General features: G+C 37.4%; 1 protein-coding gene across 1 annotated transcript in view; it reads left to right on the top strand.

The window, feature by feature from the left end:
- Window positions 1-16506, top strand: part of ZDHHC13 (zinc finger DHHC-type palmitoyltransferase 13) — a 51154-nt gene that overhangs the window by 12882 nt on the left and 21766 nt on the right. Inside the window, exons 2-9 of the mRNA XM_070365063.1 lie at window positions 1764-1909; window positions 4115-4237; window positions 6447-6524; window positions 7695-7839; window positions 9250-9314; window positions 10672-10834; window positions 11233-11358; window positions 14639-14772. Of these exons, the coding sequence (XP_070221164.1) occupies window positions 1764-1909; window positions 4115-4237; window positions 6447-6524; window positions 7695-7839; window positions 9250-9314; window positions 10672-10834; window positions 11233-11358; window positions 14639-14772 (980 nt within the window). The remainder of the gene's footprint in view (window positions 1-1763; window positions 1910-4114; window positions 4238-6446; window positions 6525-7694; window positions 7840-9249; window positions 9315-10671; window positions 10835-11232; window positions 11359-14638; window positions 14773-16506) is intronic.

Here is a 16506-nt window from a genome sequence, read left to right as displayed (position 1 = left end):
TCGACCTATTACAAGTAACAGAATACTTTAGTGTCTTTTGCAGATGGCCTTTGTTTTATGACAGAACTATTTGGTTGGTGTAAATGTTATTGCGGTTTCAGACCATGAATGTTATATCATTATAACTAGGTTCAAGCACATCTTTATTAATAGGAACTATTACAATCAGCATGTTTTTGTCAACGAGAATAAGTGTGTGTATTCCTGTAGTGTAAAAATCTGTGCTTTGCAATTCAACACTCTTGAAAAGCATTTTCTGTCTCTTGTTGGTTTTGGAAGGATTTTCCCTGCAAAAAGTTGTCGAGATGCTTGAAGAAGTGATAGTCATTTGGTGAAAGGTCAGGTGACAATGAGGGCTTCCCTGGTGGCTCAGATGGTAAAGAATCTGCCTGCAATGCAGGAGATCCAGGTTCGATCCCTGGTTTGGGAAGATCCCCTGGAGAAGAGAGTGGCTACCCATTCTAGTATTCTTGCCTAGAGAATTCCATGGACAGAGGACCCTGCTGGGCTAGAGTCCATGGAGTTGCAAAGAGTCAGACACAACTGAGCAACTGACACTTTCACTTCAGGTGAGTATGGTGGATGAGGCAAAAGTTTGTAGCCCACTTTGCTCAACTTTTGAAGTGTTGGTTGTGCGATGTGTGGTCGGGCATTGTCATGGAGAAGAATTGGGCCCTTCGTGTTGACCAGTGCCAGCTGCAGGGATTGCAGCTTTCTGTTCATCTTATCGATTTGCTGAGCATACTTCTCTGATGTAATGGTTTCACTGGGATTCAGAAAGCTGTAGTGGATCAGACTGGCAGCAGACCACCAGACTGACCATGACCTTTTATTTTGGTGTAAGTTTGGCTTTGGAAAGTGCTTTGGAACTTTTTTTCAGTCCAGCCACTGAGCTGATTGTTACCCGGGGTTGTATGGAATCCACTTTTTGTCGCACATCACAATCACAATCAATAAATGGTTTGTTGTTGTTGTGTAGAATAAGAGAAGATGACACCTCAAAACGATATTTTTGGTTTGCAGTCAGCTCATGAAGCACCCACTTACTGAGCTGTTTCAGCTTTCCAGTTTGCTTCAAATGCTGAATGACCATAGAATGGTTGATGTTGGGTTCTTCGGCACTTTCAGTAGCTGTAAGAGGATCAGCTTGATGATGGCTCTCCGTTGGTCATTGTCAACTTCTGACGGCTGCCACTGCGCTCTTCATCTTCGAGACTCTCGTCTCCTTTGCAAAACTTCTTGAAGCGCCACTGCACATACTGTTCATTAGCAGTTTCTGAGCCAAGTGCGCTGTTGATGTTGCGAGTTGTCTCTGCTGCTTTGTGATCCATTTTGAACTTGAATTAAAAAATCACTGGAATTTAGTTTTTGTCTAACATCATTTCCACAGTCTAAGATAAATATAAACAGTAGGTAATAAGTCATTAGCAAAAATACATAGTGAGAAGTATGCATTAAAGTGATATATAAGATAACCACAGTTATTTAAGAATGTATTCCAGTGTTGAATGGCACAGTTCAACAGTGCAAAACCTCAATTACTTTTGCACCAACCTAATACATAGTTTGGACTTTTCTAATAGTAAGCATCTAATCCTAGTGAATAGAATTAAAATGAAAATTTTCTGTAGGATGTACCTCTAAGAATGAAAAAAAGTCATTTAATTGATGGATATTGTTGATAGTACCAAATGCTTTATGATGTAGTTGAATGTGACATTGATTCTTTTACCGTGCATTGTCAAATTACTCTTACTCTTCAGTGCAGGAATCACAGCCATGGCCCCTACCCTCCAGGATTTGGTCGACATGGAGTCTGTGCACACGAAAACAAAGAACTTGCCAAGGCGAGAGAGGCTCTTCCTCTTATAGAGGATTCTAGTAACTGTGACATTGTAAAAGCTACTCAGTAAGTCTTCCTAATGCTTTGTTTTATCCTTCATTTCTGTTGAGTTGTAATAACCTATGTGCAGTCCGTGGCACTCCTGTGTACACCTTCTCCCTTCATACTCCAGTGATAGTATGTATGCTTGTCAGACCAGCATCAGAACAGCTGATACAGTGCAGCTTAGTTTTTTATTAATGGTCTCTTCCATTAGATTGTGAACTTCTGAGCAAAAGCATGTCTTTTTCATCTTTGTAAGCCCAGTGCTTTTGCACAGTTTGTCTTGTATTAGGTGCTCAGTAAATGTTCATTGAGTGAGCAGATGGTTTTAAATGACACTCATGCTAGACTCTGAATTTGAAACACACAATCTTAGGCTTTTAAAATGTACTACAACCTAAATATGAAGATGAGATAGAAGAATATAACTCACACATTAATGAGTATTTTAAACATTTATTGATTACTTTCTGTGTAGCTATTATCTTGGGTGCACTAGAAGAAAGTCAGCAAAATAGAAACAGGTTTTCTGACCACTTGAAACTATAGTCGGTTGTTTTGCTTTCACTGAAAATGAAATATGTTTTGAGTTTCTCCTTAAGATTTCCACCTGTGGGTATTTGCATAAAATCATTTCCAACATTATCACCCTCATGGATCTCACTGATTGTTAACATCTACCACATCTCTTGCCATTGAATATGTTTTGAAATATTTTACCTGTCAGATTATGTTAATTAGTAGGCCACTTCATTAGTAATCAAATATTAGCCTGCCTGTCAGAGCTTCTAATCTGCATGAAAGAAACTGATGTTACCGCACAAACTTGATATATATCATTTCTGTCAAAAGTGAAGATGTTTGGTGATTAGTTAACCTGTTTGGCTTTAATGTAGACTAACATATTGCTTATATTTGTTAAAGAGTGATTGACAATTATTTGAATATTATAATTACTAATTTACATTAACTCTGGAGGCCCTGGGAACCACTACTTTGAGTTCAGTTCAGTCGCTAAGTTGTGTCCGACTCTTTGCGACCCCATGAATCGCTGCATGCCAGGCCTCCCTGTCCATCACCAACTCCCAGAGTTCACTCAGACTCACGTCCATTGAGTTGGTGATGCCATCCAGCCATCTCATCCTCTGTCATCCCCTTCTCCTGCCCCCAATCCCTCCCAGCATGGTTTAGTAGGACTTAATAGTTTCTATTGAAAAGAAATAGAGCTAATGAATGATTTTGAAAATTATTTTAGCATTAAAAAGAGATAAATTCTCTCCTACTTATCATTCTGATAGTTAAATAACTCTCTTAAATATCCCTTCAATCTTTCCCTCCTTTTCCATTCCTTTTACCTGAGGCTCCCTTTGCTGATCACCTGTCTCTAATACAAGAGCCTCTAAACTGGTCTCTCAGTCTTCACCTAAAATTAGCTTCCATACTGCACCAATGTGATCTTTCTTACAGCCCAAAGCCTGAGTGCTTTCTTCTTTAAAACCTGCGCTGGCTTCCCCTTGAGCTGTAAAGACTAAATTTCAAAGCGTGGCAGAGAAGGATCATGCAGGCTTTGCCTGCCTCTCCTAGCCTCATCTCCTGCCATTGCCTTTCTTATGCTTTATGCTTTGCGGTGCTAAATTGCTTATTATTTCTCCAGGTATCCGTGTAGTTTCATATCTCTGGTTTTCATACATGCTATTCCCTCTGCCTGAAATGTCCTCCCTTCGTAGCTTGTATATCGTGTTCCATCTACTTCAGGAAGGGCTAATCATTCCTTCCTTTTCTGTACCTACACCGTGTCCATGTTTTATTGTTGAATTTACCCTGTTCCAGTTTGCTTTTAGTCTCGCTCCCTTATTGTGAGATCATTGGTTGGGCTTTGATTGATTTGGGGATACGATTATTGTCCCGAATCAGCACCATGCATTCCTCGTGCGTAGTGGAAGATCCAGTGAAACTTATTGAAAGAGGGAAACTGTGAATGTTAAAAATTTATTTCAGAAAATCAGGTAAGTCCAAATAGAGTCATCTATCTCATCAGCTAGTAGCCAAGTTTACTTCTGTTGTTTGGCTTTACATTCCATCCACTTTGTGAATACCTTTGCTAATTATTATATTTCTGCATTGACCAAAAGACACACTGGATAAAGACATGGTAAAAGAAAGAAATCTTGACAGCTGAAATTATTTTAATAGTATCATTTATGCCTTTTATTTTCCATCTTATTGCAGATACGGAATTTTTGAACGATGTAAAGAGTTGGTAGAAGCAGGATATGATGTCAGGCAACCAGACAAAGAAAATGTGTCTCTTCTTCATTGGGCTGCCATTAATAACAGGCTGGATCTTGTAAAGTAAGATGGGATATATGTGTGTTAATTAAGTATGTGTTTTATAATTCTAAACCTTTCCTTCATTTGTCTTTTCTCTTTTCAAGTGCAAGTATGTATGTTGAGCCATCTCTAATCCTTTATTATAAATGAATGCTTGAACTTTGTACCATGCACAATGGTTATTATAGTATTGAAAAGGACCTCAGAGATCATCTGGACCAGGACTCACTGGCCCAAAAAGAAAAATTAAAAATGAAGTCACAGTTCAGGCAATGAATGTGAACATTTTTGGACATGGAACAACAGGCTGATTCAAAACTGGGAAAGAAGTACATCAAAGCTGTATATTGTCACTCTGCTTATTTAACTTACATGCAGAGTACATCATGCAAAAAGCTGGGCTGGATAAAGCACAAGCTGGAGTCAGCATTGCTGGTAGAAATATCAATAACCTCAGATATGCAGATGATACCACCCTTATGGCAGAAAGCGAAGAGGAACTGAAGAGCCTCTTGATGAAGGTGAAAGAGGAGAGTGAAAAAGCTGACTTAAAACTCAACATTCAAAAAACTAAGATCGTAGCATCTGTTTCCATCACTTCCTGGCAAATAGATGGGGAAACGATGGAAACAGTGACAGACTCTTTTTTCATAGGCTCCAAAATCACTGCGGATGGTGACTGCAACCTTGAAAGTTTTAAAAGACACTTGCTCCTTGGAAGAAAAGCTATGACAAACCTAGACAGCGTATTAAAAAGTAGAGACATTACTTGGCCGACAAAGGTCTGTATAGTCCAAGCTGTGTTTTTTGTAGTAGTCATGTATGAATGTGAGAGTTGGATCATAAAGAAGGCTGAGCGCCCAAGAATTGATGCTTTTGAACTGTGGTGCTGGAGAAGACTCTTGAGAGTCCCTTGGAGTGCAAGGAGATCCAACCAGTCCATTTTTAAGGAAATCAACCCTGAATATTCATTGGAAGGACTGGTGCTGAAGCTGAAACTCCAATACTTTGGCCACCTGATGTGAAGAACTGACTCAGTGGAAAAGACCCTGATGCTGGTTAAGATTGAAGGCAGGAGGAGAACGGGATGACAGAGGATGAGATGGTTGGATGGTATCACTGACTCAATGGACATGAGTTTGAATAAGCTCCAGGAGCTGGTGAAGGACAAGGAAACCTGGTGTGCTGCAGTCCATGGGGTCACACAGAGTAGGACATGATTGAGTGACAGCATAACAACATGTTTTTCACAATAGAACAGATAGTTTCACCAAGTTTAAAAGAATCACTGAAATTGTTACATTGTAATAATGCTAGGAGGAATGGATGGGTAGGGGAATAATTTAACAGCAAAATTAAATATGGAATACATTTTAGATTAGGCATGTATTAGATTGTATAAAATTATTCCCCTACATAAAGCACTACTGTGGGTTTTTTTTTAATATCTTAGCATGTAAAATGTGTATGTATACATGAATGTGTATATGTTTTGTATTATACACATTTAAAATCCTGTGGTTTAGGAAAGTAAAAATATACTGAAGGTTAGAATAAGGAGATATACTCACAGCCATACTCCTTTTCTGTGGAAATAAACTGGTGTATTGTTTAGATAATGTATATGAAGCACAACTTTGAAATAATGAGACTAATTCCTGTAAGCCACAGAAGAAAATAAGTCTCTTTACCTTATAGTTTCACTTTATACAATGTATCCCATCAATACCTCCAAAATAGAGAGTGAAATGCTCAAAATGTCTAACTTTTCTGGAAGAATTTTGAGTTATTTTTTTGCTACCTACTTTTAGCATCATTATTTCCACATAGTAACTCTAACTTTAAGCTGTTAGTTGTGACGTGGTTTCACCTTTCTTCTTGCAAGTTAAGTAGAACATCTGTAATAGAAACCTTTTAAATATAAACCATTTCAAGAGTTTTGTGGTTAGAATAAGCAGAGAGTAGTTATTATGTGTTCAGTGTATAGTTGTAAAGGAATGCTCATGACAGCAGGAGTAATCACTTACATGATGAGAATATTTCACCAGGGATCTGTTTGATGCTTTTATGTGAATCATTCCGACTTCTGCAGATCTGAGTGTTTTAGAGAGGGGCATTATTATAATTTCTGTTTTCGAATACTTTTATTACTAAGAAAAATGGATATTTTCTTTCTTAGTATGAATTTAAAATTTTAAACCTTATTTTCACTTATGTCTGCTCTTAACAGGTTTTATATTTCAAAAGGCGCTGTGGTAGATCAGTTGGGTGGTGATTTAAATTCAACTCCTCTTCACTGGGCCATCAGGTAAAGGTTTCTTTAAATACTGAAATTGCTGTTCAGAATCAAAACTGACATATGTATTTTCTGAACATTAAAGACCAGCACTTTGCAATAGAATTTTCTGTGAAGATGGAAGTGTTTGTGCTGTCCAGTAAAGGAGCACCACTAGCCACATGTGAAATGTAAAGTGTGGCTAATGCCACTAAGGAATTGGGTTTTTAATTTTAGTAAATTTTAGCTAATTTGCATTTAAATAACTATATATGTCTAGTAGTTCATATTGGAATTGCAGTTACAGACCACTTGAAAGACTTTCTTTTGTTTTTACCCCTTCATTGAAAAAAAAAATACAGTTTTAAAGAGTTTCCATAGATGATGTTTTTGTGTTTAATTGAGGCCCAAACTAAATCAAAGTAAATATTTTTAATATTTGATCACATGGACAAATGTGGTAGTTTAGTGAGTGTAAACTCCATCAGTTCTTTTCCCTGGTATGTACTGGCATCTGAAGCTGAAGTTAGTAAGTGTCTATTTGGATACTTAGCAACTTCTTCATCTTTCATTTTAACTCCATGCTGTCTGATCAGTGAAATTGATATGAACCTGAAAGTGAAGTGGATAATTGTTCATTTAAGGCAAGAAGTTGAATCTTTTCTCTGGAGTCGAGAATTTTGAAGAATCTGGGGTTAGCTCATCCCCTTAAGCTACAGTGCTTTACATAGAAATGAGCTGTATTCAAAGAGAAATATGTAGTTCCTAAGAACAGTATTATCACCTGTGGTCTGGGAATTGTTACCCTTCATTCAGCATACCTGTTTCATAATTGTTTTTTGTTTTTAAAATAACAATGGCAAAGTCCAAGTGATTTTTAATTTCCATTTTTATTGTTAGTTATGTAAAATTATTTATACATGGTAGTAGTCTTACACATAAGATTTAAGGTAGATTGGGAGGTTATTATTAATAAGCTTATTACCTGCACTTAAGAAGAACTGTCCAGATAGTTCTGAGTTTCGAATGTCTACGTAAAAGATATTTAGAGAAGCTCCAGTGTTTTAAAAATCTGTGCACTGTTAAGAAATACTCTTTATATCTAACCACAGTCCCTCATGTCTTAGAAATATTAGTTTCTCCCTGAATTTTTCTCTTTTGCACTATAGAGTACAGTATAATTTTTGTTCTCTCTTTTTCCAGACAAGGTCATTTACCTATGGTCATATTATTACTGCAGTATGGTGCAGACCCCGCTCTCATTGATGGAGAGGGATTCTGCGGCATCCACCTGGCAGTGTTATTTCAGCACATGCCCATTATAGCATATCTCATCTCTAAAGGACAGGTATGTTTTGAGACGTATTTTGTATTGCAGCTGTTGTAAATCTGAAAGGACTCAGAGGATCGTTAGTAATAGTCCTCATTTTTAAGGTATAAAAATCATTTTTACAGATACCTGAATGTTCAAATACTAGCCTCAGTAAGTCTAGCTATTGAATACTTCTTTTCCAGCTTCATTGGAGCAAAAAGGATAGGTCATTTAGCTCAGTAACATATAATAGTTGTTTCTGAAACTTGTAAGCTTATAATAGTTTTTCTTGTAATCCCAGTAATTTGCAGAGTTTTTCAAAAACATGACTTTAAAGCCTGTATTTTTTCTTTTGGTTGAATGTGGAAATGGTAATCAGATCACTAAATTAACCCATCATTTGCTTTCATTATTTGAGTCCAAGTGGAGACCAGTTTGAATGTGTGTTTCTTATTGTTCCCTGAAGTAATCCCATGAAAAATGACTTGCCTTAAGAGACATTCATTTGTGGCACTGGTTAAATTATGGGTTGTTGGCAGTGGGAGTTTCACTGTCAGTTCTGCTTGCCTGGGATATGATTTCTGATAACAACTAGTTTAGATATCAGTAGTTTCGTGTAGCAGGCATGGAAACATGTTTGCACAAATGCTGTTGGAATGACAGTATTCTCTTTAAATAAGCACTTTCTGTTAGACTTAGCAATTCAAGTAGAATAATTATAACCTCTTGGTTCTCATTTTGGAAACTATATGAAGAGTCATCTTTTCTACTTCACTTTGGGTTTCTTCCTCCAAGGCCTGTAAGAATATTCAGTCACTGACTTTTTTGGGGGATTGGGGGCCCTTGGTTGAGGTATTATATACCTCAACTCTGGACCCATTTTTTTTTTTAAGTGGACCATATCTTCTTGGACTATGATTTCCTTTTTATTTCCTGTATTCTCAAAAATAGAAAAGAATTTTTCATGTTTTACTCTTTGAAACATAGTAAATCCAAAAATACAATATACTTTGTATTCTTGCTTCAGAAGGTAGAGTTCACTCTTACTGAAAGTGTTTAAGTAGAGACTGGATGATTTTGTCCAAGAGGTGATAGTTTGAATTAATGTGTCAGTTAAAGTCTAAACTAGATAACTTCTAAGGTCTCTACTGTCTCATATTTGATGGTGATTATCAACATTTTTCTGTCCCTTAGTCTTCTTCCATTCACAACATACAACACTTGAAATCATATATTCAGATTTTTCCCTTTAAAAATATTTTGTAGCAATCAGTGGATTTTTACCCTATTGATGTAAAACAGAACACTAGTTTATTCAAGTGATATTTGAACACTTGTAGACACACTGGTGGTGTTGAATGTATTAAAGGGATACTTCTACTAAGAGAGAAAACAGTAACTTACCTGTGTTTACAGTTAGGCTGATCAACTCTTCTTTTTTAACAGAGTGTGAATACGATAGATGTAAATGGGCAGACACCACTCATGTTATCAGCTAACAAAGTACTTGGGTAAGTAAGTTTAATTGAATTGCCTTATTCTGACTCTTGATTCCAGCAGTTTAAGTATCTTATTCTATGTGAGGTGACAAAACATTCTGAAGAAAGTAAGATTTTCCGTCTTGTGACTGTGACATGCTCTTTTAATGTAGTTGTAGTTAGAAAAGCAGCATTGAAATAAGTTTTCTCTTTTCTGATAGCTTTGGGGAAAAATTTGAAAGCTACTAATAAGAAAAGAATTTCCTTACAGAACACCTGAAGATTCCAGAGCATATACTTATTAACAGAATTTGCATTTCTTAGTTTACATTTCTCGAGAATGGCTACAGGTTTAAATGCTCCCATAATTTGAAATCCATATGATAAATATGCAGTTCAAAAAACAATAAGTTTGAGGGTTCTCTGATATTGTTGACAACTCTGAAAATATTAATTGCAGTTGATGAAAATTGCACTTAAGAAAATAGCACATTTGTTATGTTCATATCAGTTACTTACGTATTTAAGTTTTTGTGTGTTTTATCATTACTGCTTGTGATTATTGGTCACCACGTTGTCCAACTTCTGTTATTCTTCTGTTCAAATCCGTGCTACGCTTCGTCCTTTGTCAGTTTTGTTTCCAGTGTTGTACTTAGTTTCTGAGTCTGCTTTTACTCAGGATGTTGCTCCTAGGAACTGAGTTAGTTCTGATGCTATTTCCTTTTAGTTCCTAGAGTGATAGGGCTCAAATTTGGGGTAGAATTTTGTCAAAAAGCATTTTGTCATCTTTGCTAGTAACTCTCAGGTCATGTATAATGTTTAAAAATCTTGAATAGAATGAGTAAAATAGATTATTATTTTATTAAAGGAATCTTTTGAGTAGTCATGAATGAAGTAAAGGTCTTGAAGATGAAGTAAAAAATATTTCATTAAATTCTGCTTTCAAGTCCATAACTTTCTATGGTAAATAATTTAGGGCATTTTTATACCACTTTATGTAATAAGTGGTTGGAGGGAGAATGTGAAGTTAGCTTTTGGTTTATCTACATAGCATTTAACGTTGGCCAAAGTTAAAAAAAAAAAAAAAAAAACGTTAACCATTAAATCAGCAGCATGAAAATAAAAATTTGAAAAACAAAAGCAATTATTCCATTGTATTGATATTAAAATTACATTATGTAGCAGACAATTAATACATTTCTCTTGGGGCAGCAACTTGGGCCTCACCAGTATTAGCACCTAGAATAAAACTCTGCACAGAGAAGTTCTGCAGTTTTCAGAATACTTACTGATTGGTTCATTGATACATTATCAAACAGGTTCATTATTTACATTTACCCTTCAAATCATTCTAATAAATGATCTTTGGTGTTTTATTGTTTTGAGACAGGCCAGAACCAACTGGATTTCTTTTAAAGTTTAATCCTTCTCTCAATATAGTTGATAAAATACATCAAAACACTCCACTCCACTGGGCGGTTGCAGCAGGAAATGTTAATGCTGTTGATAAGCTCTTGGAAGCTGGTTCTAGCCTGGATGTCCGAAATATTAAGGTATGGCCAGGTGTTTATCTCTCTTAGTTTATTATGTCTTCAGTTACCACAAGATACATAGAAACAATAATAGTTGGCTACCCTTGGAATAAATACATTGAATCTATGATTCTTGTGAGTTTGTAAAACTTGTTTAGCATTGGGACTTCCCTGGTGGCTCAGTGGCTAAGATTCCACGCTCCCAATGCAGGGAGCCTGGGTTCAATCCCTGGTCAGGGAACTAGGCCCCACATACCCCAACTAAGAGTTCACATACCACAGCTATAAAAGATCCTGCGTGTGCAACTAAAGATCACACGTGCCGCAACCAAGACTCAGCCAAATAAATAAATATTAAAAAAAAGTTTAGTACCTATGCTGTATCGAAAATGAAATTGAACTGTTTCTTTCTTTTTTAGGGAGAAACCCCTCTTGACATGGCCCTGCAGAACAAAAATCGGCTCATTATTCACATGCTAAAAACGGAGGCCAAAACTCGAGCCAACAAAAATTTCAGACTTTGGAGATGGCTGCAGAAATGCGAGGTATTTTCATACAGGGCCTATCCTGTGGGCTCTTTGTCCATTTGTTTTCGTGTTTGAAGTCATCAGGGAGAACCAAAGAGTTGGCCTACTGCTGCACTGTATCTGCCAATTGTATCTTTCCCATACATCCTGTAACCCAAAGTTGGAAATTTGGCACTTTTACTGGCAATTTATTGTTGGTTCTCAGCTAGATGGCTCAACAGCTCCATGTTACCTTTTGAATACCATAGCATACTTCACTTTTCACTTTCATGCATTGGAGAAGGAAATGGCAGCCCACTCCAGTGTTCTTGCCTGGAGAATCCCAGGGATGGCGGAGCCTGGTGGGCTGCCGTCTATGAGGTTGCTCAGAGTCGGACACGACTGAAGCGACTTAGCAGCAGCAGCATACTTCCACGTTTATTTCATGAGTGAATTGAAACACAAATAGTTTAGATTCTTAGAGACGCAAAAGGAAGAATCCTTGTTGCAAGGAATTTTATAGGGAGTTATTCTTAAAGAACTTGTTCCTATTAAAATTTTTTTCAAAGGGGAAATAATAACATTCAAAACGTTTTCTTAGAATCAGGAGGAGTTAAACTTAAAAAATGACAATGTTGCAAGCTTCAGGCGTATGATGTCACTTCATAAAATTAAAAGCATCCAGAATTTTGAGAGATGAAACCCAACCTTTATTCTTTTTTTTTTTAACTTGGCAGTTCTTCTGAGTGGTGGTCTTCTAAAGTTAAAAGTGAACAACAACAACAAAAAAGTGAATGGAATGATAGAAAAAATGAGAACGGTCAGCTTGCTCTTAGGTCCAGCAAAATCTAAGTTGTAATAGAGAATGTGTTATTAAAATGGATATTGGATTGATTTTACTGTTTAACATCTTCACATACAATAGCGTTGTCTTCAGAATGTGTGGAATACCTTCGGATTCTAGATTAACAGGCATGAGATTTCTATGCAGAGGATCCCCACGAAATCTACACCAATTTTGCATTTAAGTATGGGAAGGGAGAAAAAAAGAAATGACAGTTACTTCTAATCTCCTTTGCCATCTCCTCTGCTCCCTCCCCTGCTTTATTAGTAGAGTGTCCCAGGGTTTTGTCCTTGGACCTCTTTTCTATCTATTCATTCCCTTGGTAGTTTCCCTTCCATGGCTTTAAATGCTGTCTATATGTTGACAACACCCAAATGTATCTCTAGTTCAGACCTATCCAGTTACCTACTTGATTTATCCATTCACCATCCAAAAGGCATTGTCAGTATAACATCCAAAACTGAGCTCCTGATCTCTCCTACCCCTTGCTCCCAACTATTCTGTCCAGAGCTTCCCCATCTCAGCAGGTGGCAACTTACTCTCCAGTTACCTTTGCCTCTTTGTCATACTGCATATCCAGTCCATCAGAAAAACATATTGGCTAGTTCTGCCCTCAGTGTATATCCGGCATCTGACCTTTCTCACCACTTTACCATGACACTGGGGTCCAGCAAGATGAATTCCTGCAGCTCTCTGATGTTTTCCTGCCTCCACTCACCTCTAGTCTCTTCTCAGTAGAGCAGTCAGATGAATCTTACAATGTAAGTCAAATCCTGTCATTTATCTGCTCAGAATCCTGTGATGTTTCCCTCTTTCTCCCAGAATAAAAGCCAAAAACCTTAGAACAGACAAGTGTACTAAGTGAATATTAGAGTATAGAGAAAGCTTCCATTTAGCTTTCTCTATACTCTAAAATTCACTTAGTATGTTTGTCTGTCTTCCCCTGCTAGAATTTAGGCTTCGTGAGAGAAAGACTTTAAATTCATTGATGTGTTCCCAAGTGCCTAGAACAGTGCCTAGCATATGATGTACACTGGAATATTTGTTGAACAAGGAAATAGTGTGACTCATCCATGAGTGTTGTATCTGCGATTAAAAGTGTGAGATTCACATTTAATTATTATTTCTGTTCTGAGATTATATTGCATGTAGATTCTAAGTTTACCTTTTAAAAAAACAACCCTAGACTTGCTCATTTTGTGTTATCATGCAAATTAGAATTGGAAGCATATTAAAGATTTCCTGTCATTTGAAATTGACTTCCCTGGTAGCTCAGAGATTAAAGCGTCTGCCCGCAATGTGGGAGACCTGGGTTCGATCCCTGGGTCTGGAAGATCCCCTAGAGAAGGAAATGGCAACCCACTCCAGTATTCTTGCCTGGAGAATCCCATGGATGGAAGAGTCTGGTGGGCTACAGTCCACAGTGTCGCAAAGAATCGGACAATCATTTGAAGTTAGCCATTCTCAGAATGTGGTTTAGAGGAGTAAAGATTGTAGAAGATAGAGCAGAATATAAAGGTCATGCATACTGGAGTTAAGGGACCACACTGCACAGATGTGGCGTCCGGCTTTAAAGAGACAGCCACAGTGTTGCTTCCTTCTTTTAACTTTGTGGAATAAACTCATATTATTAGCATCCTGAGGATGTGTTTCAGACTTTGACCTCCATGTGACATATGACACTGAGAATCTACTCTTCTTGAAAGTGCCTTCCCTTGCTTGACTGGAACATTTCTTCTGGTTCTCATCCTGCCTTTCTGGTCATACCGGTCACACTTCCTTACTCACATTTTGGGACTTAGCTTTTTTCCCCTTGAGTGTTTCTGTTGGCCAAGCTTCTGCCCTATTCACCTGCACACAGTCCTCAGGATGCTTTTCATTCCTGTCTTTCCAGTCGGTGTACTGATTAAAGACTAAGTTTTGACCTGTATGGTAGATCTGCTTTTCTGACTGACCCTGGCTATCTCCTAGATGTCTGTAATTCCACATGCCCTAAATGAAAGTCATCTTTTCTGCAGACTTGTTCCTTCTGACCTTCTTTATAAGGGCATGGCACCATGCAGTGCCCAGATTGGAACTCTTGTACTTTCTTCGTTGAGTCTTGGGTATACTGATTTTTGTGTGGTCTTTTTGTCCTGCTTTATGCCTTCTGGCATATAATACTGTTTGAAAGAAATCATTTTTAAATGTCAGCTATCACTAACATGTTTCTAGAACATCAACATTTCTTGAAGTGGAATACAGCAAAACTAAACATGTTTAAGCAACATTTTATTAATGCAAGATTTAAAAGATTGCTTTCAAGATTTGTAATTTCTTAAAGTTCAGATTTATCTATCAGCAATTTTGAAGAAAAACTGTTATGCTGTTATATTAACTTGCTATATATTTAGGAAATAGTTTTGCTTTTGAACTATTATTAGGTGCTTAGGAGGTAAAATCCATTAAGTTCTAAAATTCTGAATCTCTTAATAGGTCTTCCTGCTGCTGCTCCTTTCTGTGATTACCATGTGGGCTGTTGGATACATATTGGACTTCGATTCAGATTCTTGGCTTTTAAAAGGATTTCTTTTAATAATATTGTTTTTTCTGACGTCTTTGTTTCCAAGGTGTGTATTAGTTTTTGCAAAGCTGGTTATTGCCCTTCCAATTTGAGTACTCTTTTTTTACTGTTATTAGTTGGAGCCACAGATTTTTATTGAGCTATGAATGTTACTTATCACATAGAATGATCCTCAAGGTGGGAGGGCAGGGCTTTGGTGGTATATGATTTGACTGAAAGCAAATCGGTCAATCCAATAATTTAATTATATTGACAATTGGTAGAAAATAAATATCCTAGCTCACTTTTTTTCCCTAGGTCACTTTTTGAATTGTTAATGAATAATGGGAAGATTTTTGTAACTATTTTGCATCTTGAAGCATTTTTCCCATTTTTTGGAAATTGTTTTTTTTTCTATTCTAAATCTAAATTCATTTTAGGCTAGTTTTTAGCTCATAATGTTTTTTAGGTAAGAAACAACCTAAGTAAATCATAGGAAATTATAAAATAGTAACTGTGGTATAGTTCTATTTTTAATAATATATTCATACATTTTATATATATATACATATATACATTTTATATATTTACATATTTATATGTAATACACATAGGTATGTATATACATTGTATACAATGTATATACAATGTATGTATATACATTTTATATATTTACATTTATATATGTGTATATATTTACATATATACATCTGTATACATTATATATATGTGTGTATATATACGTCTATATATATACACATACACACATGTATATATATGTAGTCGCTAGTTAAGAGTCAGATTGCCCGGGTTCAAGTCACGCTTTACCACATGACAGTCTGACCTTGAGCAAGTTGGTTTACCTTGCTGTGCCTCGATTTCTTCATCTCTAACATGAGGATGATGTTTATGACCTGCCTTGTGGTTAATACAAATGTAAAGGTTAAAACCATTACTGATGCCCAGTACTCAGTAGTCAGTACCCCAGCGCTGCTTTTCGTCTCCCTTTCCCAGCAAAGTGGCATGCAGTTTCTACATGAAGAATGGGTCCCATCCTCGGATTACTGCCCCCGCTGTTCTTCGCTGCTCCTCACCCCCACACCCAGTGCCCTCCCAGGCCCTCCCTGCCCTGTCCCACTTGGTCTGCTCACGCCCTCTCCTCCACTGGCTCCTTAGGCCAGGCCACCTCACTGATCTTCTGACTCCAGCTCTTATCCCACTGTAGTTCCTCCTCACTCAGCAATCAAGGGTGGGCTTTTAAAAAAGCAAACCAGTTTCTGTCTTCTCTCCCTGCATAAAGCCCTCCCGTGGCTTCTCCTTGTCCTCAGAATGACATCCAGACTCCTTGCCTGTGAGGTGCTATGTAGTCACCCCTTCCCCTCTGGCATTATCGCTTACTTTCACTGCCCTTCAGCCTTCTTTCTGTTTCTAGAACATAGGAAGCTCATACCCACCTGGGGCCTTGGCTCTTGCTTGTGTGTCTGTCTGCAGGGCTCTGCTCTGTACCACATTGTTACGTAGCGGGAGACGTCTCATGGACCTCAGCTCCCAGCATCCCCTCCTCAGCCAAGCCATGTCTGACTGGCTCTGCTGTATCCTCCCCCATGGCACTTAATTACTATTTCCTGGAATGTAAGGCCCATACAAGCAGGACACTTGTCTCTCCTGTCGAACGTTTTCAATCACTGAAGGAAAGGAAAATGTAACGATGATGATCTATAAGAGAGAATCTAAAAGAAAGTGTGTGTTGCTGTCTTCAGGGTGTGATTATGAGTGTTCCTATGTCCTTTGTCTGCTTACC

Source organism: Bos mutus, chromosome 29 (genome assembly GCF_027580195.1).
Source record: "Bos mutus isolate GX-2022 chromosome 29, NWIPB_WYAK_1.1, whole genome shotgun sequence".
Lineage (NCBI taxonomy): Eukaryota > Metazoa > Chordata > Mammalia > Artiodactyla > Bovidae > Bos > Bos mutus.
This window is presented reverse-complemented; position numbering and strand designations above follow the sequence as displayed.